Source organism: Lynx rufus, unplaced genomic scaffold (assembly GCF_022079265.1).
Source record: "Lynx rufus isolate CCGP_SWC_20201006 ecotype Redwood Valley unplaced genomic scaffold, mLynRuf1.p SCAF_8, whole genome shotgun sequence".
Lineage (NCBI taxonomy): Eukaryota > Metazoa > Chordata > Mammalia > Carnivora > Felidae > Lynx > Lynx rufus.
Window position 1 is genome coordinate 66896010 of NW_025814896.1, and position 24584 is coordinate 66920593.

Genomic DNA, 24584 nt, shown 5'->3' on the forward strand with positions numbered 1-24584 from the left:
TGCTGACAGCTCAGAGCCTGAAGCCTACTTCGGATTCTGTGTTCCATCTCTCTCTGCCTCTCCCTCTCTCTCCCTCTTTCTCAAAAAGAAACATTAAAAAAAATTTTAAGTAGCAAAATTATTTTTATATTGACCAATTTGATGGTTCTTTTCCTCAAACACTACTTCTTTTCTGACTTCTAAAAAATTACATTTTGAAAAATTATAAAAACAATGCAAAAGAAAGGAAGTAAACAACCACCCTAAATCATGGCACCTCAGCATAGCCAAAAAGCATTTTGGTGCATTTCCTTTTTTTTTTTTTTATACACATAATTTTTCTTCCATTATTTTAATCATAGTATACATACCGATTTATATATTGTATTTTCCCCCTACACATTAGATCATAAACACTTTTGATGCTATTTTATGATTTTAACAATAATTGTTTTAATGGCTATAAAATATTCCTTTGAGTAGGTATATAATATTCTTTTAAAATTATTTCCCTTCTGGGGCACCTGGGTGGCTCAGTTGGTTAGGCGTCTGACTTCACCTCAGGTCATGATCCATGAGTTGGAACTCCGTGTCAGACTCCGTGCTGACAGCTTAGAGCCTGGAGCCTGCTTCCAGTTCTGTGTCTCCCTCTCTCTGCTCCTCCCCTGCTTACACTCTCTCTCTCTCTCTCGCTCTCTCAAAAATAAATAAACATTAAAAAAATTATTTCCCTCCTGCTGGATGTTAAGTTGCTACTGTTATCTTGCTATTATAAGTAATCCCTTCATGGTATCTTTATACAGATGATATTTCTGTATATAAGACTATTACTTTAAGAGAACTTACTCAAGATGGAATCAACAGCCTACAAGATACATACTGCCAACCTGCCTTTCAAGGGGTTGTATTAGTCGATGCTACCACCAGCAATAAACAAGAGAAGCACTGGGTCTGTATGATCCACATGCCAAGTAGATACTAGGGAAAAAAGACTTAGAAAAATAATATCTTCCTTAGTCTTCTTTACCCCAATGGGCATATTAAATAAAGTCATCAGTGGCCCCTATATGTTCTAAGAAGTTGTGCAGAATCTCTGAAATCCAAATGTGGGAAGACAGCCCACATTTGGAAACACATTCAAGAGGGAACAAAACTCATGAAATTTTTTGGTGAACCAAGAGTTTTATTTGGGTCATTTATGAAAGCAATTAAATCAATTAAAGGGTAGGGTGAGGGGAGGAGAAACCACAAATGACAAGTTTTACTTTATCCAATTCGCTTGGATAAGAATGACAAAGATTTCTTGTAGTTTTCTCCTCTTCTTAAAAAAAACCACTATGAGGTGACTGTATCTTTAGGTCTTGGAATTTGTGAGGCTTGGTCATTATTATCAAGGTGCTCAAAGGCAGCAGAAGTTGCCAGTACAATTCTTTTTATGGTGCAAAAAGGCCCTTTTTCCTATGACAGACCATGTCTCCTGGCATTGATCCCAAAATGCTCACATAAATCTTCTTCTCATAGTCTTTACTATAGACAAAACAATTGTGCTGATCCATAAGCAATTATTATTTCAACAATAACAGAAATAGCCAATAAGTATACAACGTTACATTGGTGTTTGATCTAAAGATTAAAAACCGTTTTCCAACCCGACAAATCCCTTACCAACTGCTTCCCCTGAGAGCTACCTACACTTTGGGCACAAAATGTAAGTCACCAACCGAATCACTGACACAAACAAGAAGGCTGTGTTTTTTAACAAGTCAGAACAGCTCCTCCACACTGAGAGGCCTTCAGGGGCAAATGATCCTAGAGGATTTTCAAATCCAAGGTCAATGTACTTTCTACAACTAAAAAATCATGTAGTATTGGCTAGACATTCGCATGGTCATCTACTTGTCTTTTAATTGGCTGCTCCTGGAGATTTTAGGCATGAATGATGAACAAATTTCAGTGGGCTACTTTTCACAGATGATAGGAAGAAAGAGGAGGAGATGCACACCTGTATGTATCCATCTTTTATAACCTGCCTCATTCTCAAAAGGGTTTAGAGTGAACTCAGTGAATGTCTGTGGGTCATACTATATTGCACCAGGTCTACAGGTCAGATTTCTGGTGATAGTAGGTTTCAGATACACCAACAATGAGGCAACCTGTCCTAAGTCAACAGGGCTCAAATGACACCACAACCTTACTGTGCAACCATACACAAAACACATTTCAAAAAAATTAGAGTTGTAAGGTCTTTAAAAATTTTTTTAAGTTTATTTATTTATTTAGAGAGAGACAGAGATAGTGTGAGAAGGGAAGGGGCAGAGAGAGAGGGAGAGAGAGAATCCCAGGCAGGCTCCGAACTGCCCAAGCAGAGCCTGACCCAGTGCTTGATCTCACTAACCGTGAGATCATGACCTGAACCAAAATCAAGAATTGGACTCTTAACCGCCTGAGCCAACCAGGTGCCCTGAAGAGTTGTAAGCTTTTTTTTTTTTTTTTCAAGTCAAAATGACAAATACATGAAAGAAAACTAAAGTAAACATCATGTCCCTGGGGGGAATTAAAAAAATTTTTTTTAATGTTTATTTATTCTTGAGGGAGAGAGAGAGACACAGAGTGTGATTGGGGGAGGGCAGAGAGAGAGGGAGACACAGAATCTGAAGCAGGCACCAGGCTCTGAGCTGTCAGCACAGAGCCTGACACGGGGCTCAAACTCGCAAGCCGTGAGATCATGACCTGAGCCGAAGTCGGACGCTTAACTGACTGAGCCATCCAGGAGTTCCTCTGGAGGAAATTTTTTAAATGGTGGAAAAAATAAGAAAAGATGCATAGATTTCATTCATTCATTCATTCATTCATTCATTCAATACATTTTCTGAGCAATGTACTAGGCTCTGGGTATTGAAGAAGAAGACAGTCCCCCTTCCATGGAATCTACATACCAAAAGGTGATGACAAACTCTAATTTGACGATACTAACATTTTACATTTTGAACTTCTCTCTAGGGGCACCTCGTGGTTCAGTCGGTTGAACCTCCGTCTTCATCTCAGGCTGTGATCTCATGGTTTGTGAGTATGAGCAGAGCATTGGGCTCTCTGCTGTCAGTGTGGAGCCTGCTTCAAATCCTCTATCCCTTCTCTCTCTACACCTCCCCTGCTCACTCGCTCATGCTCTCTCTCTCTCCCTCAAAAATACATAAACATTTAAAATAATTAAATAAATAAACTCTCTATATAAAAACACAAAAGTAAAAGGCAAAATCCCTGAAAACCTTCAGCAAATACAAGTGCTAATATTTTTTCACTATGGAGTTTATACAAATCAACAAAAAAAGAATGTTAAAACGCTACCCACTAGATAACTGGGTAAAGACTATGACCAGAAAAGTATGTAGGAAGGACCACAAGTAACTGATTAATAATTAGAATGTGTAGTCTCACATGAATAGACACTTTTCCAAAGAAGACATCCAGATGGCCAACCGACACGTGAAAAAATGCTCAACATCACTCATCATCCGGGAAATACAAATCAAAACCACAATGAGATACCACCTCACATCTGTCAGAATGGCTAACATTAACAACTCAGGCAACAACAGATGTTGGCAAAGATGTGGAGAAAGAGGATCTCTTTTGCACTGCTGGTGGGAATGCAAACTGGTGCAGCCACTCTGGAAAACACTATGGAAGTTCCTCAAAAAATTAAAAATAGAACTACCGTATGACCCAACAATCGCACTACTAGGTATTTATCCAAGGGATACGAGTATGCTGTTTTGAAGGGGCACATGCACCCTAATGTTTATAGCAGCACTATCAACAATAGCCAAAGTATGAAAAGAGCCCAAATGTCCAACGATGGATGAATGGGTAAAGAAGATGTGGTATATATATACAATGGAGTATTACTCGGCAATCAAAAAGAATGAAATCTTGCTGTGTGCAACTACGTGGATGGAACTAGAGGATATTAAGCTAAGCGAAACTAGTCAGAGAAAGACAACTATCATATGACTTCACTCATATGAGGACTTTAAGAGACAAAACAGATGAACATAAGGGAATGGAAGCAAAAATAATATAAAAACAGGGAGGGGGACGAAAACATAAGAGACTCTTAAATATGGAGAACAGAGGGTTGCTGGAGGGATTATGGGAGGGAGGATGGGCTAAATGGGTAAGGCCATTAAGGAATCTACCTCTGAAATCATTGTTGCACTATATGCTAACTAATTTGGATGTAAATTAAAAAATAAATAAAAATTTTAAAAATTGTGTAGTCTCAGATCCTAAGATTAAATTAAAATAATGAGACACCATTCTTTTATTATCAAATTAACAAATATTTTTTAAAATAATGATAAACAAAATTTATACCAATTTTTTGAAATGGGCATCCCCTTGATTGCTGGTAAAGATATAAACGAATGTGATACTTTTAAAAAAGGCTCGGCAATCTCGATCAAGAAGCTGTATATAATCTCTACCCTAGTAAATACCATTTGTGATAATCCATAAAAAATGATGCTCAAATTTAGAAAAGACTTTGTGTATTCAGTCTTATGTTAGCATTAGTCTTTTGATCTGAGTATTCAGTACCAGAGTCTTTGTATAACAAAGTTGTGAATGTAAACAAAGTTGTCATAACACAGAAAAATTCTCCAATGAGCTGACCTCTTACAAAATTATATCCTATTCAAGGAGCTCCTGGGTGGCTCAGTTGGTTAGGCGTCTGACCTCTGCTCAGGTCATGATCTCAAGGCTCATGGATTAGAGCCCTGCTTCAAGCTCTATGCTGACAGCTCAGAACCTGGAGCCTCCTTCAGATTCTGTGTCTCCCTCTCTCTCTGCCCCTCCCCTGCTCATGCTCTGTCTTTCCCTCTCTCAAAAATAAATAAAAACATTTTTTAAGTTAAAAAAATTAAAAATTAAAAAATAAAAATTTAAAACAAATTAAAAATTATATCCTATTCAAATATCTCTCCCCACTTAACATTGGCATCCACCACTGCAGATAGGACAGTGTCTTTTTGAGTCAGTTTACCTGCACTATTCTTAAATGATATTTAACAATACATCACAAATAAAGTACAAATCCAATTCAAAGTGAAAATGCACATTTTACCCAAAAAATGCAAGATTTCATGAAGTCAAGGAAAGTGATGGAAAAGTACCCACATCACAGGAAAAGTCTTTGATGGACCAATGAGGACCCAGCAAAGTTAAGTTAGCTAACAAGAAGAAAGAGACGATGACAAAGATTGTGATGTACTGGCACTTCAATAAAGAATGATTTCAAATGTCAGAGGAGATGCCCCTGGGAAAACTGATGACACTTCAAACAATATTGTTTCTAAAATTTATCCTCTGTGATTTCATTAGAATGTCAAACATGAAGTGAAGGATGTCACTATACTATTATAAGACATTGTCATAAAAACTCAACACAGTCTCCTCTTTAACTTAGGAATGAGTATCTAGTTGCAATTATAGGATATTCTCCTAATTTTTAGTCCAATTTTTTAATTTTTTAACATTTATCTACTTGTTTTTGAGAGAGAGAGAGAGAGAGTGTGTGTGTGTGTGTGTGTGTGTGTGTGTGTGTGTGTGAGAGAGAGAGAGAGAGTGGGGCGGGGGGGGGGGTTGGGCAGAGAGGGAGACACAGAACTCAAGCAGGCTACAGACTCTGAGCTGCCAACACAGAGCCAGATGCAGGGCTCGAACTCACAAACTATGAGATCATGACCTGAGCTGAAGTCAGATACTTAACCAACTGAGCCACCCAGGCACCCCTAGTCCAATTTTTTTTTTAAAGGAAAGACCAAATCAAACTTTATTGACTACTTTGAGATTTTGATTCTACTTAAAGTGGGTTCACGTTAATAGGTCTTTTGGGTGGGTCAAGTTCTACTTGGATACTGAAGGCTCCTGTATATGGAATAATTGAAAACAAGATTGACCATCAAGAGGGGGATGGTTGAGTAAATTATGATGTGATAATTTGATTATTTACCTAGTAAAAATAAAGTTTAAAAGGATTTGTAATAATGAAACATATGCTAAGTAAAAAAAGGATATAAAATTATCATGCACCATGATCACACCTATGTTTCTATTTTTTTATTTTTTTCACAACTATGTTTTTAAAACTGCACAGGAAAAAGGAGAAAATTAACATTATTGGTTGCATATGAGCAATGACAAAAACTGTAAACAGAATTTTCTATATTTTCCAAATTATCTATAATTTATTTATTTTTACTCTAACTTTAAATTTTTATACATTTTTACTTAAATTTCAAGACATTTTATTAAATTTATAGAGAAGTGTGGCTTTAAAAATCAACTGGAACCAAAAGTCTTATAGTGAAAAACAGTCTGGTCTCACTCCTCTCCCAATTTCATTTCCTAAGACAACCGGTTTTGTGTTTTGTTTTTAAGAGTGTGTAACAGCACAGGATATGAATGTGAACATAGCATTTCACTGAAATAACACTATCCTCACTTCACACAACTAGCACTCTTAGAAACACCTTTTACACATATGTCTTAGGCATACGTGTCTCTGAGCAGGTTCTAAAGAGCCTAAGACAACGATTTTTAGCTCTTAACTGTTCTTACAGAATTGACCTTATCACTAAATAGTGTGTTCATACTGATATTTCTTAATTTGTACTTTAAAAATGATCTACTGATGGCCTCCTGGAATGAATGAAGATATGGCACTTGCCCCATCCACTATTCCTCTCTCCTCATCCACTCAAAGCAGCATTTTATTTGTTTTCAAAGTAGCATTTTAAATCACTAACCAATGTTTACTAAATAAATATTATTCCTTGCAGAGCCAAGTTACATATTATGATTCCTTTCCTTAGATTGTCTTTTGTTTTACCTGAGGTTAATTAGTATCTTGTTTTTTTCACTTGTGCATTTTGCTATACATATTTTCTTAATATTTCTCATCATATGGCTGTTCTTAAATCCTTTTCTCCTTAAAAACATTCTTTCTGGGGTTCTTTAGTTTCTTTCTCAATGTGGATTGGTTTCCCTCTCAGCCTGCTGCACAGTGGTCCACCTGGGACATCTTTTAAGTGCTCTCCCAGGCTGGACCCACTTTGTCCTAGATCCCACACCTCCCTCCTCCTGGATTCACTTCTTTTTCTGTATTTTATCACCAGTGGCATATTTAAAAAGAGTATTTGGGAGGCATTTTTTATGAGTTTTTGCATGCTGGAAAATGTCTTTATTTTATCTTCACAATTGATTGTGTGGCTGAACACAGAATTCTAAGTTGAAAATAATTTTCCCTTTTCTCTCTCCTGTGGATGCTAATTGAATTTTAAAAAAATCTTCCCTCAGGGTGCCTGGGTGGCTCAGTCAGTTAAGTCCAATTCTTGATTTCAACTTAGGTCATGATCTCATCGTTGGGGGATCAAGCCCTACGTCAGGCTCTGCACTGAGGGTGGAGCCTGCCTAGGATTCTCTCTCCCTCTTTCTCTGCCCCTCCGTCCTCTCAAAATAAATATATAAACACTTAAAAAGTGTATTAAAAATCTTCCTTCGATTCCCTGTGTTCTGTTTTCAACCAGGTTTCCATCCTTCTGTCTGTTTATATCCATCTCTCATTCGTGTTACAGGCTTTTCACATTTGGCTGGTGGAAGCTTGGGTATGTGGCTGGGATGTGTGGAGATCAGACAAATGAATGGGGAGCCAGTCTATTTCCTGGGGTTCCCTCAGTGTCAGGATGTGGTTCTCTTTCCTCTAGGCTCATTGAGTTTTTCCAGAGGATAAATTCTACTAAACTTTTGCTTGAGGGGCAAGGGTCCAAAGAGCAACATTTCACATTAGGAGAGGAAGGGAGCCTCCAGACTTAAATTACTCTTTGTATACAGTTTTGATTAATTCCCTGGTGTTCAACTAATTCCCTGTGTCACCTTACTTTCCCCCACCAAGTCCCAAGTCTCTCTGCAGTTCTACGAGACAAACAGGCTCCCGTCTCTTCTGCACCATCCCCTGCCTGCTTTTTAATCTGTAGCTTCCTCTACTTTCTATTATCTAAAAATTGTTGAAATCTCTTGTGTGCCAGTGTTTCCCTTTTTTTCTATTTATTCATGTGGATTTATGTATTCTTTTACTACCATTTTATTGGGATTTGAGAGTGAGAAGAGACTGTTATATGGCCAATTTGCCATACTGAGCAGGAAATCATATATTACTTTTAGAATAGAAAATATAAACTTTAAATTCAGGGGCACCTGGGTGGCTCAGTCGGTTAAGCGTCCAACATCAGCTCAAGTCATGATCTCACGACTTGCGAGTTCCAGCCCTGCATTGGGCTCTCTGCTGTCAGCACCAGCACTGAGCCTGCTTCAGATCCTCTGTCTCCCTCTCTCTCTGCCCCTCCCCCCCCTGCTCGCTTGCTCTCTTAAAAATAAACATTTAAAGAAGACACTTTAAACTCAAATAGCTATTATGACCATAATTACATAAAGTAAGATATGCAAATTGATATTCAAATTTTCTACATAAACAGGAACTCCCATCTATTTAGCATTCATTCTTGTAGATTTTCTCTGAAACTATGCTACTTCAGTTATGTCAAAATTGGATCCTCTCATAAGAATCAACAGACTTACTTATTTTATAAAGAAAATGTCTGTAAAACTTCTCAACATAGCAACTCTTTGTGATTTTTATTTTTCTTTATTTTGCAGATGCTTTTATGGAATTATCTTGAGGTTAATATCAAAAAGTGTAACATATTTTGTGTAGAGAACAAAGAGTAATGAGATAAATATCTAAAAACTGGAACCCCTCCTTCAGTTCCTTTCCTTTATCCCAGGTACTCTAATTTTGTTGTCTCATCTATATTCCTGGAGGATGAGGGGATGGGGAGGGAGAATCTAATTAGTCACTAATTCCTTAGTATGAATTGGATCAATATATTTCTCCTTCAAGAGCTTTTGCATTTAAAAGAGGGCATGTGAGAGACTCCTGGGTGGCTCAGTCAGTTGAGCGTCTGACTTCAGCTCGGGTCATGATCTCATGGTTCATGGGTTCGAGCCCCACATCAGGCTCTGTGCTGACAGCTCAGAGCCTGGAGCCAGCTTCAGATTCTGGGTCTCCCTCTCTCTCTCTCTGCCCCTCCTCAACTTGCTCTCTGTGTCTCTAAAATAAGTAAACATCAAAAAAATTTAAAAAAAAAAAGAATGGCACATGTCTCATGTCTCAGATCTTAGGCTTTCATATCAAAATTCTTACTATGGGGGCACCTGCCTGGCTCAGTCAGAAGAGCATGCAACTCTTGATCTCAGGGTTGTGAGTTTGACCCCCACCCTGGGTATAGAGATTACTGAAAAATAAAATCTTTTTTTTTTTTAAATCCCTACTATGGAGTTTCAGGCATGACTGCAGTGGGCAGTAATTTCCCTTCTTGACCCCTCAACTAATAAATGCCTCATGAAAAAGCCTTTGGATCCAAAGGCCGAGAAGACAACTAGCACTTTGGTTTCTTTGAGTTTGGCTTAGAATACAGGCTTTGAAGGGACAAGTATGGATGTCCCTTCCCTCATTCAAGCCTTTTCTTCACTCCTTATCTTTTTCTTCCACCTGGAATCAGCATTTGCTAAGAAGCTTACAAGTGAATGTATCAGAAAGTTCTGGAGATGGCTGGAAGGAAGAAGGTACATGTGCTTCTATCAACAGATAATATTAAACTTGTCACCAGTGTCTAATTTTGGATGTCATGTTTCAAGTCGTGTATGCTAAGCCATTTGGTCCCACACTAGTTCCTGTGTGCTTCTATGGGTACACTTTCTATAATTAATAAAATCACTGAGCAGACTTGCCTAGGTGTTTGGAAACAGAAGCTATGTTTTATTTTTACTTATTTATTTATTTTTATTTTTTTAATATATGAAATTTATTGTCAAATTAGTTTCCATACAACACCCAGTGCTCATCCCAAAAGATGCCCTCTTCAATGCCCATCACCTACCCTACCCTCCCTCCCACCCCCAATCAACCCTCCATTTGTTCTCAGTTTTTAAGAGTCTCTTATGCTTTGGCTCTCTCCCACTCTAACCTCTTTTATTTTTTTCTTACCCTCCCCCATGGGTTTCTGTCAAGTTTCTCAGGATCCACATAAGAGTGAAAACATATGGTATCTGTCTTTCTCTGTATGGCTTATTTCACTTAGCATCACACTCTCCAGTTCCATCCACGTTGCTACAAAGGGCCATATTTCATTCTTTCTCATTGCCACGTAGTACTCCATTGTGTATATAAACCACAATTTCTTTATCCATTCATCAGCTGATGGACATTTAGGCTTTTTCCACAATTTGGCTATTGTTGAGAGTGCCGCTATCAACATTGGGGTACAAGTGCCCCTATGCATCAGTACTCCTGTATCCCTTGGGTAAATCCCTAGCAGTGATACTGCTGGGTCACAGGGTAGGTCTATTTTTAATTTTTTTGAGGAACCTCCACACTGTTTCCCAGAGTGGCTGCACCAGTTTGCATTCCCACCAACAGTGCAAGAGGGTTCCCGTTTCTCCACATCCTCTCCAGCATCTACAGTCTCCTGATTTGTTCATTTTGGCAACTCTGACTGGCATGAGGTGATATCTGAGTGTGGTTTTGATTTGTATTTCCCTGATGAGGAGCGATGTTGAGCATCTTTTCATGTGCCTGTTGGCCATCTGGATGTCTTCTTTAGAGAAGTGTCCATTCATGTTCAGAAGCTCTGTTTTATATTCTTCTTATGTGTTTACCTACACCTACTACCATGCTTGAGGCAAGTAAATATTCAATAATATTAATAATTTGAATAATTTGGCCAAAAATCCTGTTGAAATTGAATGAAATCGTATGGTGTAGGTTGATTGGCTCTCGAAAGTTTGAGTTGATCACTACTGAGTCTGAGATGTCAATAAGAACTACGGTCATTCATAGGTGTGAAAAGGCAGTTTGAAGAATAAAACACTTTGGGTTATTGACTTTATTTTTTAATTTTGGGGGGGGTCGGTTATTGACTTTAGAGTGTCCTTGCCCTTTAAGAGGGAAGGGAGCACGCTGACAAGATGTCTCATCTGCATTGAATAGTCAACAATACCAACCTGGCATTGGGGCCTCACACACAGAGCCACCCAAAAGAGCTGTATAGAGTAGATGAAAGAATTTCTATTGAAGTCAGCTAGACTCAGTTGAGTCCGGCATTTTACAAAGAGACTTTGCTGAGAAAAGACTGGAAGTTCTAATATCCTAAAGGTGTCCCAGAGAAAAATATGGCCAATTAAGAAAAGCTAGTGTAGCAAGTCTCCCAGCTGGAGCCTAAGCTGCATCCATCCGTTGTTAAGAATCTTAGATGATCAGGGCCTAACAGGCAGGCTGGCAGATGGACCTCCCAGGACAGAGAAGCTCCCTGCATGTGAACTTATCCTACTGCAAAAAGGGTCCAACCTGGGCCCACAAACAAGCCTTAGTCATCAGTGAGGAATGGTGACGCCAGAGACAACACAATGTCTGCCACCTGGATTTGACCCCAGATGAGCTGTAAATGTCCAAAGGCACTAAGCAAGTCACTTGATCATGCTCACGCACTAGGCAGTAGAGCTTAGAGCCCAGGTTTTGAGGTCACTGTAAACAGGGTCTAAGTCACAGCTCCACTTCCTAAAAAACCGTGTGACCTCTGGAAACTAACTTCCATTTACTGACCTGTGAAACGGAGATGATAAATATTACCCCACCAAGTTGCTGCGAGGATTAAATGCACCTGCATCAGAAAACAGTCAATGAATGATGGTTATCACCATCAAAACCAACCCTAATAGAGTACAGTTGACCCTTGCACAGCATGGGGGTTAGGGACACTGGCCCCCAAGCAGTGGAAAATCCATGTATAACTTTGGACTCCCCCCAAACGTAACTGCTAATAGCTCACTGTTGACTGAAAGCCTTACCAATAACATATACAGTCAATTGGCATGTATTTTGTATGCTGTATGTATTATATATATTGTATTCTTACAATAAAGTAAGCTATAGAAACAAATGTTATGAAGAAGATCATAAGAAAGAGAAAATACACTTACAGTACTGTACTGTATTTACTTTAAAAAAATCCACATATAAGCGGACCCACACAGTTCGAATCTGTGTTGTTCAAGGGTCAGCTGTAGCTTATTTATAAAGTTTCTTCCAGTTCTAAGAGTCCTAAACAGTTCTGTGATCATAATGTTAATTTCTAGAACAATTAAACTGAAAGATGAAATCAATCAAATTGAGTTTTTCAGATAAAGGTTAAGTGGCATATTACAATGGCCTAAAGATTATTGCATTGGTTTAACATTTGAGAATGTTCTCCTGGTAGGCAGCATTTCTGTACCATACTCAACACAGCGCACCAACATCTCCCACTGTTGGGATCAAAGGAGTCTGCTTTCTGTAGTTTACAAATTTGTGGATCTAAACCAAACCCACATTCTGCTGTAGGAATGCATGTTTAGGACAGACATGAATCACAGCCCTGAGCTATTTCTTTGTGTTAGAACATTTTCCATGAAAGTATTCTTTTCACTTTGTTGAAGGACAGGATGTTCTAAATCAGTGAATCACATTTATTTATAAAATAGAATGGATGAGGTGACATCAATGAAAATGGCAGAATAAGGATCTCCAAAAATCTTCTCCTCCATAAAAGCGATGAGAACAAAGGCAAAGACTGTCAGAATCAACTGTCTTGTGCTATTTCATATACAGGGCTGCTTTTCCCTGCAGGACATATAGCCTGAACTAATATCAAACTATTTTTGATTTGAGCCTCTTTACTAATAGTAAACAAATTATTATTAGCTCACAGCATTCGTTTAAAGCATATATTTCAATCTGGGCGCCTGGATGGCTCAGTTGGTTGAGCATCCAACTTCAGCTCAGGTCATAATGTCACAGTTTGTGAGTTTGAGCCCTGCGTCGGGCTCTGTGCTGACAGCTGGGGGCCTAGAGCCTACTTCAGATTCTGTGTCTCCCTCTCTCTCTGCCCCTCCCCTGCTAGCGCACTCTCTGTCTGTCTCTCTCTCTCTCTCTCAAAAGTAAATAAACATTTAAAAAAAATTTTAACAATATATTTCAGGGGATATAGAGTATTACCTAGCGAAAAAAATCCATGTGTCTTGACTTCTTGCTGCCAAAGCCAGCCAGACACATTCAACTGTCTCTGTTCCACCTATCAAATAAAAAAGGCATAACTATCCACCCCCCATTCCACACACACACCCAAGAGAAAAGACAACAGCCAGCAGAGATAACATATCTGGGGTAGACATGAAGCAGTCTGGAGGAATGGTACCTGATATGGCTCAGTGGGGAGAGCTGAAGCCCACGCACCTGGAGAGGGCCTGCCAGAGGAGCAGACTGATTTGCTCCACAGAACCCAAAAGAAGGTCAGGAATTTCAGCCCTGAGGAGCCCCTGTGAGGTGGGAATGGGTGGTGGGGGCTGAACATAGGAGGGCCGGTAGACCTCTCCTCTCTAGGTCCCTCTGCCTCACGCCCTTCCTGCATCCCAGGGTGTGTGTGTGTGGGGGAGGGTTTCATTCCTGGGAAGACTGCACCAGAGAATTGGACTCAGGAGCCCCAGGCACTCTGAGGACAGGAGCCTTCACTAAAAACAGGAATTGAGTGAGCTCTTTACACACAAAACGGTGAGACCTCCCAGCCCCTTCCCCGTCTCAGCTCCCAGAACACCAGCAACTGGCCTATACCCAAGCAAGAGGCTGAGGAGTCATTTTGAAGCTACTGATATGTCCGGGAGAAAAGGCCTAGGGACACCCAAAGGAAAAACCACGCCCTCCTCCCATCAATCCACAGTGAAATCCACTGGACATAATCTCTACCTATGTTCGTGTCCTGTGCCTGCTGTGACAAATTTCTATAAATTTGGTGACTTAAAACAACCGAATTTTATTCTCTCATAGTTCCAGAGGCCAGAAGTCTGAAATCAGTGTCACTGGACTAAAATCAAAGTGTCATCAGGGATACCTCTGGAGGCTCTAGGAAAGGGTCTGTCCTCACCCCTTCCAGCTCCTGGTGATGGCCACCTTCCTAGGCTTGTGGCCGCATCACTCTAACCTCTGCCTCTGTGGCCACATTGCCTTCCCCCCTTCTCAATCTCCCCCTGCCTTTCTTATACAGACACCTGTGATTGCATATAAGGTCCACTGGAAATCCAGGATAATCTCCCCATCTCAAGATCCTTCACATAATCACACGGACAGTTTCTGCCACATGAGGTAACCTTCACAGGTTCTAAAAACTAGGACACAGACACAGCTTTGGCGCCATTATTCATCCAAGCACACCACCCACATACAGTTTTCAATTAACCTTTTAGCTTCTCACACTTCCTTTACCTATTTTACTTTTCTATTGATGTTTCTCCTATAGATTGTTTTTTCTTATTAAGTTTATTGATTTGGGGAGAGAAAAAGAGGGGGGAAGGGACAGAGAGAGAGAGAGAGAGAGAGAGAGAGAGACAGAGAATCCTAGGCAGCCTCCACACGGTCAGCATTGGTGGAGAGCCCAATGCGGGGCTCAAACTCATGAACCATGAGATCATGACCTGAGCCGAAGTTGGATGCTTAACCGACTGAGCCACCCAGGGGTCCCTCCTATAGAGTGTTAAGAGAAGTGTAGATAAGGCTGTCAGCCCTTTATCTGCCATGTATGTTGAAAATATTTTCCTAATTCCTGTTTACTTATTTACAGTTTGTTTTCTGATATACAAAAAAATTTAAATGTGGTGGAATCAAATCAAATACTTCTTTTCCTTTGCAGTTCATCCATTGCTATTACTCAGAAAATCTACCTTATCCTAAAATTAGATATATGCCAATACGTTTTCTTCTGGTTTTATGGTTTCAAAAGTATTTAATTCTTTAATCAATATGAATTCATTTTAATATGTGGTATGAGGAATCTAACTTAATTTTCTAAGTTATTTCATCAATTGTCTAGCATAAAATAGCTCTTCCTTTTTCCTACTAATTTGACACACCATCTTTATCAAATATAAAAATCTCACATAGTCTATGGTCTGTTTCTGAACTCTGTTATCTAAATTCCCCTTTTGGATGTTCACTGTATGTTTCTCTTCCCCTGAGTTTCTAGTTACAAATAGGTAATTCAAGTCCATCAAACCATCCCTAAATAATTTCATATTTCCTTAATCCTTCAAAATGTTTATATAATTATTTATTTTTTGGCATCCTACTAGTTAGTTATCTAAAGGAGTTCATTTTTATCATAACACATGTACATATATTTGGAAACTTGTAGAAACAGGTAGGCATTTTCACACTTTGGAAAGAAACCAGAGACAGATACTTTTCCTTCTTGCTGTTAATATAATGATCTATCAAATATCTCTGACTTTATCAATCAATTAAATCAATAAATGCCATGTGTCAGCTATTTTTCTACATGTTATGTAAACAGGACAAAAACAGACAAAAATCCTCACCTTTATGAAGCTTATATTCTAGTGAGGGAGACAGATAAAACAGGAGAAATTAATGTTTAAGTGTAATGTATCAGATAGTAATGAGCAATATGGAGAAAACAAAACAAAACAAAACAAAATAAGGAAGGGGCACAGAAAATTCTGAACAGGTGACCAAGGATGACTTCACTGAGAAGGTGATAGGAGTCAAGACTTACAGAAAGTAAAGAAGTCTTTACTTTTATTCTATAACTTGACACAAATGGACTACTTACACTGAAATCCCTAGTATATCTTCAGATATACTTTAAGTACATATTAAATCAATTACATTAATCATTCATTGCTTATCTACTACAGTGAACAGAAGGTTAATCTTGATATCTCAACATGAACCATTGCATGTTTTAAACATCAAATTCATCAGGAGTTATGTGTCTACAATATACTTACAGGAGTGAAGCAGCTTGTTGGAAATCTTTGAACTGCAGAACGAAATACGAAGCTCCTATATTAAAAAAAGAAAAGATGATATTCTAAATCTGTTTTTTAATGTGAGAACTTTATTAACTTATTCCCTATCTCTCACTAAATATTTAAAAATGCTAATCTGGATATGATGGGCATAAATGAGGTTTAAAAGCCATTAGTATTGGTTAAGTATGTAAATAAAAAGGCATGAGTGAAATTATTAAAAGCAACTTAATAAGTATATAATTACCTGGAAGCGTGCTTGGGAACTGGTGCAGGAAGTAGATCGTATTGCCCTGGTGAAAGCTTAACTGACTACACAGAATGGACAAGGACACCAAAAATAGATTAATACAGGTCTCAAGCTCACTTTATTTTATTACCTGTCATTCATAATCCTTTATTTTATGACCATACAGCATTATATAATTTATTCTCTGTCTTAATAATGGAAAAAATACATTTTCAAAGATGGAGCTTCAAAACATTCAACCAATGCTCACTTTTCATGGTAAATTTTTTTTTAATGTTTGTTTTTGGGAGAGAGAGAGAGAGAGTGAGTGAGCAGAACAGGGGAGGGGCAAAGAGAGAGGGAGACAGAGGATTCAAAGCAGGCTCCACAATGACAGCAGAGAGCCCAGTGCAGGACTCTAACTCATGAACCATGAGATCATGACCTGAGCTGAAGTCAGATGTTCAACCAACTGAACCACCCAGGGCCCCTTCTTCATAAATTTATATGACAGTATGCCTGAGATGATGCATAGAAAAATGCTGTAAAATTGATCATATTTTAAATGTACTAGATTCAACGAATCCATTTCAATTACCATTTAGTGAGCCTGCTCTGTAGGTAAAGAACTGTGCTGGGTGTAATGGGGAATACAATAGTCCCTGACCAGCAGGAGTGAGAAGGCACACACATAAACAATTCTAATATAAAATACTATAAATAAAATTATAAAAGATAGACTGAGGGTAGGAAGAGATTAAACCCAACTGAGTGACCCACAGTTAATATCACATACTCAATGGTGAAAAGCCAAAAGCTTTCCTCTAAGATCAGGATAGGAGAAGGCTGCCCACTCTCTCCATTCCTATTCAACATAGCATTGGAAGTGCCAGCCAGAGTAATTAGGCAAGAAAAAAAATAAAAAGCATCCAAATTGGAAAGAAAGAAGCAAAACTGTTCCCGTTCACAGATGACATGATCTTATACATAAAAAATCCTAAAGACTCCACCAAAAAACTGTTAGAATAAATAAAATCAGTAAATTTACAGGATACCAGAACAACTTACAAAAATCAGTTGAGTTTCCATGTACTAACAATGAACTACCATTTTTTTTAAATTTTTTAATGTTTATTTATTTTTTGAGAGAGACAGAGAGAGAGAGAGAGACAGAGAGCAAGCCAGGGACAGGCAGAAAGAGAGAGAGAGAGAGAGGGAGAGAGAGAGATATCCCAAGCAGGCTCCATGCTGTCAGCACAGAGCCCCCGATGCAGGGCTCAAATTCACCAACTGTGAGATCATGACCCCAGCCAAAACCAAAAGTTGGATGCTTAAATGATTGAGCCACCCAGGCACCCCTAACAATGAACTATCTGAAAAAGAAATTAAGAAAATAATCTTATTTACAATAGCATCAGAAACAGTAAACACTTAGGAATTAATTTAGCTAGGGAGGTGAATGATCTATAAACCGAAAACTGTAAGACACTGATAAAAGAAATTAAAGAAGGCACAAATAAATGCAAAGATATCCTGTGTTCATGGACTGGAAGAATTAATATTGTTAAAATACCTATACTACCCGAAGCAATCTACAGATCCAATGCAATCCCTATCAAAATTCCAACTGCATATTTCATACATATAGAAAAAACAATCCTAATATTGATATGGAATCATCTAAGACTGCCAACAGTCAAAGCAATCTTGATAAATAACAAAGCTGGAAGCATCACACCTCCTGATTTTAAACCATAGCTATAGTAATCAAAATAGTGTTGTACTAGAATAAAAACAGACATATAGACCAATAGAACAGAGTGGAGAGTCCAGAAATAAACCCACTAATATTGAACAAGAGCACCAAGAATACACAGTGGGTAGAGGATAGTCTCTTCAATAAATGGTAATGGGGAAACTGGATATCCACATGCAAAGAATGAAACTAGACCCCTATCTTACACTGCTCACAAAAATTAATTCAAAATGGACTGAATACTTAAATGTAAACCTGAAACCACAGACTTCTGGATGAAAATACAGGGAAAACCTCTTTGACATTGGTTTTAGCAATGATTGTTTTGGATTTTTTTTTATAAATTGTTAATATCCAAAATACATAAGGAACTCATACAACTCATGAGTTTTTGTAGCAAAACAAAAACAAATAATCTGATTAAAAATTAGCAAAAGACCTAAATTTTTCTAAAGAAGACATACAAGTGGCTAACATGTACATGAAATGGTGTTCAATGTCATTAATTGTCAGGGAAATGCAAATCAAACTAAAATGAGCTATCACCTCACACCTGTTAGGAAGGCTATTATCAAAAAGATAAGAGATAACAAGTGTTGGTCAGAATGTGGAGAAAAGGAAACCCTTGTGCACTATTGGTAAGAATGTAAAATTATACAGCCATTATAGGAAACAGTATGGAGGTTCCTCAAAAATTAAAAAATAGAACTACCATATGATCTAGTAATCCCATTTCTGGGTATATATCCAAAGGAAACAAAATCAAGATCTAGAAGAGATATCTGACTCCCATGTTCACTGCAGCATTATTGACAAATAGCCAAGCCAGGGAAACAACCCAAATATCCACTGATGGATGAATGGATAATGAATACATATGTGATATAAATTATGTGTGTGTGTGTGTGTGTGTGTGTGTATAAATGAGCATAATATCTGTCTATTTATCTATCTGCCTATTTACCTACCTACCATAGGAATATTATTCAACAATAAAAAAGGAAATCCTGCCATTTGCAACAACATGGATGAAACTGGAGCTCATTATGCTAAGTGAAGTAAGCCAGAGAAAGACAAATACTGTTTCATATCACTTATATGTGGGATATAAAAGGGTACTCATATAGGGGCACCTGGTGTGCTCAGTTGTTGGAGTGTGTGACTCTTGATCCCTGGGTTTTGAGTTTGAGCCACACATTAGGTGTAAAGATTGCTTTAAAAATAAAATCTTTAAAAAAAAAAAAAAAGAAAGAAAAGGGTACTCATAGAAACATAGGGTAGAATGGTGGTTGAGAGGGTCTGGGGGTGGGGAAATGGGGAGACGAATGTCAAAGGGTACAAACTTTCAGTTACTGGATGAATAAGTTCTGGGGATATAATGTACAGCACAGTGACTATAGTTAATACTGTATTGTATCCTTGACAACTGCTAAGAGACTAGATCTTATGGGTTCTCACCACACACACACACACAAAATACTATGTGAAGTGATGGATATGTTAATGAACTTGATGTGGTAATCATTTCATGAGGCATGCAAATATATGCAATTTTATTTGTCAGTTATACCTCAGTAAAGCCAGGGGAAAATAAATAAATAAATCCATCTGGGTGATCTAAAGATGGAGAAGACAGTGAGACTTGAGTGCGGTTTTAGGGAAGGCAGGACTTCCTCGAGGGGGCCAAGGAAGGGCATTTTAAGGAGGAATGTTGCAGAAGAGATTGTCTCTCTACCTACTGCCAAACTTACTGCAAACTACCTGGGTGACTCCATTGTCCCTGGATCTTCAGATAATAGCCCGGAAGTGTGTGACATAAAGGAGTGTCAGGAGCTGGTGCACACACAGAGTGGAATAGATAAGGAGAAGCCAGGGGAAGACTGACCAGACCTCCAGAACTGCCTATGTTGAAGGAGTTGGCAGGGAGGAGTTGTATTAAGAAATCCTGGGAAGAATCATTCCTTGAAATGAACAATCTCTTCCACCCCCTATTATTTTAAAATCAGATTTAAAAGTATAATACTGCCTTTGTTGAAAATGAGGCATCCATATCCTGGCATCACCTGCCACATGGAAGTTCAGCCATTCTATCTCACCCCACAGCTGTCTTTCACATCCTAATACAATTTTGATTGCAGAGGCAGCTTTTTGTGGATATAGTGATAATAACCGTAAATACAGATTTTATGATGAAATATATACATTGTCCTGATGCACCTGTGCCTTCTTCATTGCTCACTCGACATAATAAACACCAAGGAAACACGTGTTTGTTTGTTTATGACACCATGGAAGCACAGGAATGTATTTTAAGCAGGCAACTTTCTTGGGGGCCACAGCATTTTATTTCTTGATTTTGATGATGGTTGCATGTATATTTGCTTTCTATTTACTTTAAATTGTGCATATATGGTTTATGCTCATTGTTCTTGTGCTCTCTCTCCTTCATGCACATATACACACATACAGAGGAAGAGAAATGAGAAAGAGAACTGAAAAGTTAAGAAAAAAATCTTAAGCAGCTGTTTATTCTTCTATATTCAGCAATCACAAAAGATTTACATAATAAAGTACTCATGGAAAAACTCTTAGCATTAATCTAGAAAGGAATATTGGTTACCCATAGCTTCTATATTTATCCTATTTTATTTGGCATTGGCCATCCTTTGCTATTTGATATAGCTGAGAGAGGGCTGATTTTTTTCCATAAAATCTTAAATAGCTGCCTTACATAAGAGACTGTTTCTCTGTGTATTGCTGAACTTGTTGCAAACTATCTGTGTTGTTCCATTATCTTTGGGTCTAATAACTCAAAAAGAATGGATATGTGTGTATGTATGTATGTGTATGCATATGTGCACGCACACACGCACACACACAGACACACACACACACTTTCCTAATTCCAACATATGCTTCTGAATTCTTCATTTGTAAGATACGGCTCAGAGAATATAGACTATGTGCCCATAAAAAGACCTGAGTCTAGCTAATTGTTTCAATTCACATTGATTAGGCACTCAGAAATCTTACAATCTTGGGATCATAAAATAGGGCAGGATCTCAGTGTGGATACTTAATTCAGTTGGGTGGTACCAGCACCATCAATGTCAGAAACCTGGAATAAGTGAAAAAAAAATCCAACTCTACTTATTAGGTCCTTGGTGTGACAATATTTTGAAAACCCAGATCTATAAATAGGTGGGACAGAAAGAAACAGATTTTTCACTCCTTTAGAATCCCTACCAGAATAATCATAAGGTGAATGAAGTGAATGGGCTAGCAGGTGCAATATTTTTAAGCACTATTGGTGGAAATTTCACCAAATGTATCTCTGAGAAGTCAAGTCTCTTATGTCATATGAAAGTATCACTGATTCACTGCTCAGACTTGGGTCTGAGAAATAGACAACATAGGACTTTCTCAAAAAGAAGTCTGCCTCATGATAGCAATGATATTGTTCTTAATTATGCCAGTATCTTGTAGTTTTCATCAGCTCCAAAAGAACCCTAAGAACTACAAATGCGTCCCAGTCCCTGAGAGGGGTTCTCCATATCCATTTTTCAAAAATCATTTTCATTAGCTGTTTTCTTGACATATTTGCATATTTGGCAATTACTGCCTTGTCTTGCAGATACTCTCTGAGAACTTAACCTCAAAAAATATTTGCTAAATGAGCCAACTCTGAGGGCCACTTTTTAAATTTAAATGAACAATGAACTGTCTCATCTACATTTTGCTCTTCATTATCCCAACATTTACCTCTTGAGTTCCCTACAGTATTACTTGCCAGCCCCTCTTTGGGCGCAACGTTTCTCTCCGTTGATATTTTGCTCAATGCAAAACCATCCTATTGAAATTTCCATCAGACGTTTCTTTTACCATGGTACGCTTTTCATATTAACATGTTTTCAGAGATAGCATCAAAGCTATAAACACAGCTAAGAACTATCAATGTATCAACCAGATTTTTCTCAACCTCAGTCTCCCAATCAGCTGTTCAAGGATGTCTTTTGAACACATTAGAATGGATCCTTTGGCTAATTTTCTAAGTTAACAGGGGTGCCTTTCCAGCCTGGCCCCCTCCTTACGATATGGGGGTGGGGAAAGGCCGAATCACCAAGTTTGTTTCCTTTTACATGAGCGTCATCTTCTAAGGCTAAAGCTAACCTAGACAGAAGTTTCAAGCAATTTTAAATCTTGTTTGTGATTTTCACTGAAACGTTCCCAACCTAGAGGAAGTAAATAAGAGAAGATTTAAAATGGAAAATGTAATGTAACCCTCACTTCTCAAGAGGAAACCAGTTAATGATTGCTTAAGTACCTCTCAAGAAAAGGAAGGATGCATTTAACATTATATATATATGTATATTTGATTTTATTCATACAAATGGGATTATACTATAATATTTGTCTGTTCCTTGTGTGTTTTCATTTAATAATATATACCTTGGAGATACTTCCATATCAACACATATAGATTTACATCATTATCTTTAATGGTTGCACAATATACCACTGTATGGATGTACCATTATATAATTAGTCCTCTGATTAAATAAAATTATAAACAATGCTACAGTACTGTGTATAACATCTCATTGTACTTTTGTAAGACCATTTGTAAATTCCTGAGAGTGGAATCCCTTACTATGTGCATTTAAAACACTGCTAGAAACTGACAAATTACCCTCCAAAATACTTGCAATAATTTGTATTATACAGTGTATGAGAATATGCTTCTGTACCCTCTTTGCCAATAATGGGTATCATCAAACTTAAATTGTTGGTCATCTGACAGGCAAAGAATTGTGTCTAGCTGCTTTTGTTCCTTTGTAATTATTTCATTATTAGTTGAAGCCAAGCATCACTTTATGGTTTTGTGTGTGTGTGTGTGTGTGTGTGTGTGTGTGTGTTTAGTAACTGGTATGCCTGTGAATTGCTAGTTCACATCCTTTGTTCATTTTTAAAACAGACTATTTCAATTGGATTATAAGAGAATATGACTCATTTTTACCCTTTGATGCAAGAGTGTTGAAGCCACACAATTACTGACTCATTGGCTACACACTGGGTCAGAGTCACCATCTTCTCCCTGTCCTGTGCATTGTAGGGAAACTTGGGAACAGACTTTGCTGACTTCAGGATATTTGGAAGTTCCCATAGCATATTGATTTCAACCTTATACTTAAAAATTTTCTCATTCGAGTCATTTAATTCATGTTTCTAGTTGAAAACATAAACAGCAGATGTAAAATGGCACTGGACTTACAATATCCTGTAAGATGGAGCTGCAGAATAGCACAATTTTTCTTTTCATTTTTTTGAGAGAGAGAACATGAGCAGGGGAGGGGCAAAGGAGGAGAGAGAGAGAGAGAGAGAGAGAGAGAGAAAGAGAGAGACTCTTAAGCAGGCTCCACATCCAACTCCAAGCCAATGCAGGGCTCAATCTCATGACCCTGAGATCATGACCTGAGCCGAAATCAAGAGTCAGATGCTCCACCAGATGAGCCACCCAGGTGCCCCAGCACAATTTTTCTGTAAGAGAATTTTGGCAATGCATCTCCAAAGACTTAGATACATATATACCCTTTCCCCAACAATTCCACTCTATGACTAACAGCAGAAAATGGTTGAATATATTAGGATATGCCATATAGTAGACTACTATGCAGCTATTTAAAATGTTGTAGAGAGGGGCACCTGGGTGGCTCAGTTGGTTAAACATCCGACTCTTGATATTGCCTCAGGTCATGACCTCTCAGTTTGTGAGATGGAGCCTGCTTGGGATTCTCTCCCCTCTCTCTCTGCCCCTCCCCCCACTTGTGCATGCTCGCATGTGCACTCGTTCTCTCTGTCTCTCTCTCTCAAAATAAATAAATAAACATTTAAAAAATAAAATAAAATGATGTAGAGAATATATAATGGTGTGGAAAAGATTCAGTCTATTTCTAAGCGGAAAAAACAGATCTGGTTTCTATTTATAGCAAGCTAGGTTATTTGGATAATAAACTTTCCATTGCAGACGACTATGGAAATGAGGAATAAAATATTAAAAGCAAATAGAGTTTTTAAAACAATATGCAACTGCTAACAATACAATAAGGAATCATAAGAACCACAAGCCAAGACATAGCAAAAAGCCAGAGAGGCACTGTGGCCTAGTTTTGCCCAGAGAAAGTTTACTGGTCCAGACCAAACTCAGCAGAAGAACCGAGCTGTGTCTGAGGGACTGAGGGAACTTCAGAGTTCTACAAGGATCCAGAGGTCAAATCCTGGGCCCATCAATGATGGTGATCTAATGGGAGTCCTACCCACAGGACTTGGAGGCCCTAAAAGAGCACCTCATGAAAGTAAACTCTCCCACATCACCCAATGTTAAGGGTCTGTAGAAAGAGTTGCCATGGTGCTAAGCAGAATTGGAAGAGGGGAAAAAAATCCATAGTTGAGAAAGTGTAACCCTGGGGTGGTCCCTTTCACAGATTCCAGTCCAAATTCCCATCATTGGAACTATCCAAGAACATATAAGCAGTGCATTTCAAGTGGCACCATACTGGTAGCTCCCCAAAATATCAGCAGAACCAAAAGCTGAAGGAAAACACTTCCATCTTGGATCTTAGGATCCATGAAAACAAGTTTTGAGGAGCAATG

General features: G+C 38.3%; 1 protein-coding gene across 1 annotated transcript in view; it reads right to left on the reverse strand.

Annotated features, from left to right (window-relative positions):
* The window catches only part of STPG4 (sperm-tail PG-rich repeat containing 4), a 46130-nt gene that overhangs the window by 12857 nt on the left and 8689 nt on the right, over positions 1-24584 (reverse strand). Inside the window, 2 exon segments of the mRNA XM_047069728.1 lie at positions 15928-15982; positions 16196-16260. Coding sequence (XP_046925684.1) covers positions 15928-15982; positions 16196-16260 — 120 coding nt within the window.